This window comes from Vitis riparia, chromosome 7 (genome assembly GCF_004353265.1).
Source record: "Vitis riparia cultivar Riparia Gloire de Montpellier isolate 1030 chromosome 7, EGFV_Vit.rip_1.0, whole genome shotgun sequence".
Lineage (NCBI taxonomy): Eukaryota > Viridiplantae > Streptophyta > Magnoliopsida > Vitales > Vitaceae > Vitis > Vitis riparia.
In genome coordinates, this window is record NC_048437.1 from 27,103,107 (window position 1) to 27,106,887 (window position 3,781).

Sequence of the window (3,781 nt, forward strand, 5' to 3'; positions counted from 1 at the left end):
GAATTTACTAACGTTAAAAGAGTTAAAACCTCTGAACTATCAAATTTGATTATTAATCTAATGATAGTTTAGGTCCATCAATTTTTTTTGTTATCTATAATGGTAATTATTATTTTACTTGATACAAAAAAAATAAGAAAATCAATATTTGATGATAAGAAAAAAAAATTATGTACAAATAAAAATATATTTTAGCATCTAAAATATAGTTTTCACTTTTTAACTTCAATAATTTGAATAAATCTTTTATCAATAGTGATAAAAATCTTTGACCAATAATAATAAAGATATATTTTTTATTCTATTTTGACTTGATTCGATTTGATTTTTTTAATTACATAGTATTATAAGATTTGTCCGTTGCACGTCCAATTTATAATATTTTTAATAAATTAGATGTGACAGATATCGTACATGTAAGATTTCATCATTTGTCAAACGCAAATTTGTGTATGTTGAAGAGTCACAATCCTTGAACTCGAATCTATGTACATTAAAGAGTCAAATCATCGGACTATCAAATCTGAACGAACAAACTAATGATATATGGGTTCACCAAAATTTTTATTATTTTTTATGATATTATTATTTATCTATATTTTTTGTATTCTATTTACTAAAAAACCAAGAAAAATATATATTTTTTTACCACACCATGACCATAAAATGATGATGAAAAAATAAATACAAAAGACAAAATTATTGACATCTAAAATAAGACTTGCTCATAATGAGAATGTTATTTAGTAATCTTTTAAATTTTAATTTGATGTTGTTTGTATAAATTATGAGATTTTTAATAAGTTAGATGTGACTTTGGTGATGCTTCATCAGCCGTTAAATTTAAATTTTCAGACCTTAAAGAGTCAAAATCCAAACTATCAAATTTGATTATTAAGCTAATGTTAGTTTAAGTCTACCAAACTTTTTGTTTGTTAGGTTGATATTTTTATTTTACTTAACAAGGAAAGTAAGAAAACAAAATATTTTATTTTATTTGTGCAATCATACTATTTTTACCACACCAAGATCATAAAAAGATGATAAGAAAAATAAAGAAAAAAACAAAATTATGGAATTTATAAAAATATATTTTGGCATCTAAAATGTCTATTCACCTTTTGATTTCAATAATTTGACTAAATCTTTTGTCAATAATAGCATAGATCTTTTGCCAATTATAACAAATAGATCATTTTTATTTTATTTTGAATTTGATTTTTTTCTTTCTTTCAATTCCACGGTCTTTTATATATATATATATATATATATATATATATATATATATATATATATATATATATATATATATATATATATATATTGTACTTGTATAATTTATAAGATTTTTAATACATTAGATGCATTTTATATCATATATGTGAGATTTCATCTTTTCCCAAACTTGAATTTACTAGCATTAAAGAGTCAAATTATCGAACCATCAATCTTGATTGTCAATCGAATGATAATTTGGGTCCACCAAATATTTTTTTTATTTACCTCATTGTTATTAATTGTATTTTATTATATTTTATTTAATAAAAAAGTAAGAAAAATGATATATTTTTTTTCAAGAAAATAATATATATATATATATATATATATATAATATATATATATATATATATATATATATATTGTCTAATCATGTTACTTAGCTCACCAAGATCATAAAATGATGATAAAAAAAAAAAAAAGCAAATTATGGAAAAAAAATTGACATCTAAAACAAGACTTTTGTTGATAACACCGTCATATTTTTTTATAAAATTTGGTCCGATGTTTGTATAAATTATGATATTTTTAATTAATTAGACGTGACCTATGTCATATTGGTGAGACTTTATCATTTGTTAAACTTGAATTTGTTGATGTTAAAGAGTTAGAGCTTTTGAAGTTTTGAACTATCAAATTTGATTATCAACTTAATGATAATTTATGTTCACCATTTTCTTTTTTTTGTTATCTATGATGGTATTATTATTTTACTCGATGCAAAAATAAGAAAATTAATTTTTTTTGTCAATAATGTTATTTGCCACAAAGGATCATAAAACAATGGTAAGAAAAAACAAAATTATGGGCATATAAAAATATGTTTTGGCATCTAAAATATAGTATTCACTTTTTAATTTCAACCATTATAATAAATCTTTTGTCCGTAACAATAAAAATATTTTATCAATAATAACAAAGATATTTCTTTTATTTTATTTTGACTTTGATTGAATTTGAATTTTTTAATTACATGATTTTATAAAATTTGTCTGATACGACATGTATCGTACATGTGAGATTTTATCATTTGTCAAACTTGAATCTGCTGACGTTAAAAAGTCAAATCCTCGAATTATCAAATGTATCGTATATTTAAGATTTCATCATTTGTCAAACTCGAATCTACTAACGTTAAAGAGTCAAATTCTCGAACTATTAAATTTGAACAACAATCTAATCATAATTTGGGACCACTCATTTTTTTTGCTATTTTGGATGATATTATTATTTATATATTTTCAGTATTTTACTCAATAAAAAGCCAAGATTTTTTTATTTTATTTTTTTGCCTAATCACCTTTTTTAACCATACCAACATCATAAAATGATGAGAATAAGAATAAAGAAAAAGAAAACAAAAAATTTTGCCATCCAAAAAATAAATTAAGGAGATGAGTTTTATTTTATTTTATTTATTTATTTTATGTTTTGTTTTTGCAAATGGTCGACTCCCATTAATTTTGGCCATTTTTTTAGAGGGCATGGAGATCTGTGTACATTTAGGTTGACTACAAAGTGAAAACACCCACGTGCTGTAATTACGAAGGCCCACGTCGACAAAAGGATGAAAAAAATTGCATCTCTCTTACTCAACCTCCAAACGACGTCGTCTTATAAACCGCCAAACGTGTCGCTTCCATCGTGTTACCATTTTTCTTTGGCTCGCCACCATCATTCTTCCTGGCGGCCAAACGACCACACTATATCTACCTCCACGGCAGAGGAATCTGGATAGGGAAAAATATAATCCGGGTGGAGAGAAAGATCGGAGCTTGTACACCTAAACACATGTCTCGTCCGGCAGTTCTTGTCCTCTGTGTTATCTTTTTATCATCAATCGTCACCGCCGACGACGACTCACCGTCGGCGTATGATATCCTCCAGAGCTACAATTTTCCGATGGGTCTCCTCCCGAAAGGTGCACTTGGCTACGATCTGGATAAGGATTCTGGGAAGTTCAATGCCTATTTTAACGGAAGCTGCGGCTTTTCACTTGAAGGTTCGTACCAGCTCAAATATAAATCAATCATCAGTGGGTATATATCCCAAAACAAGCTCACGAAACTGAGTGGTGTAAGCGTGAAGGTGTTGTTTTTGTGGCTTAATATTGTGGAGGTGACTAGGAACGGCGACGACATGGAGTTCTCAGTGGGGATAGCGTCGGCGGCATTTCCGATTGACAATTTTTTCGAGTGTCCACAATGTGGGTGTGGACTGGACTGCGTTAATGGGCAAGTAAGGAAGCTGAAAACAAACCCTTTTGTGTCTTCTATTTAGGGATTTGGAATTGAAAAATTAGGGATTTTGGACGATGGGCTGTTTATTATATTGGAAGAATTGAATTGGGTTTTACCCAGTTATGCTAATATTTATTGAATTTGTATGTGGGTTTGGTTTTGTTTATGGTTTTGGTTCTTTCTGATTGTCTTTATTTATCATCTATTATTGCTTTTTTTTTTCTTTCCCTCTTGTGTGTGCGTTTGTGTTATTGGTTTTATTC

General features: G+C 27.2%; 1 protein-coding gene across 1 annotated transcript; it reads left to right on the plus strand.

Annotated features, from left to right (window-relative positions):
* The first annotated feature begins 2,934 nt into the window (after positions 1-2,934).
* On the plus strand, positions 2,935-3,684 carry LOC117918020. The gene has a single exon (XM_034834542.1). It carries the CDS (start codon positions 3,070-3,072, stop codon positions 3,556-3,558), a length of 489 nt encoding a protein of 162 aa, XP_034690433.1. The 5' UTR covers positions 2,935-3,069; the 3' UTR covers positions 3,559-3,684.
* Positions 3,685-3,781: the final 97 nt, after the last annotated feature.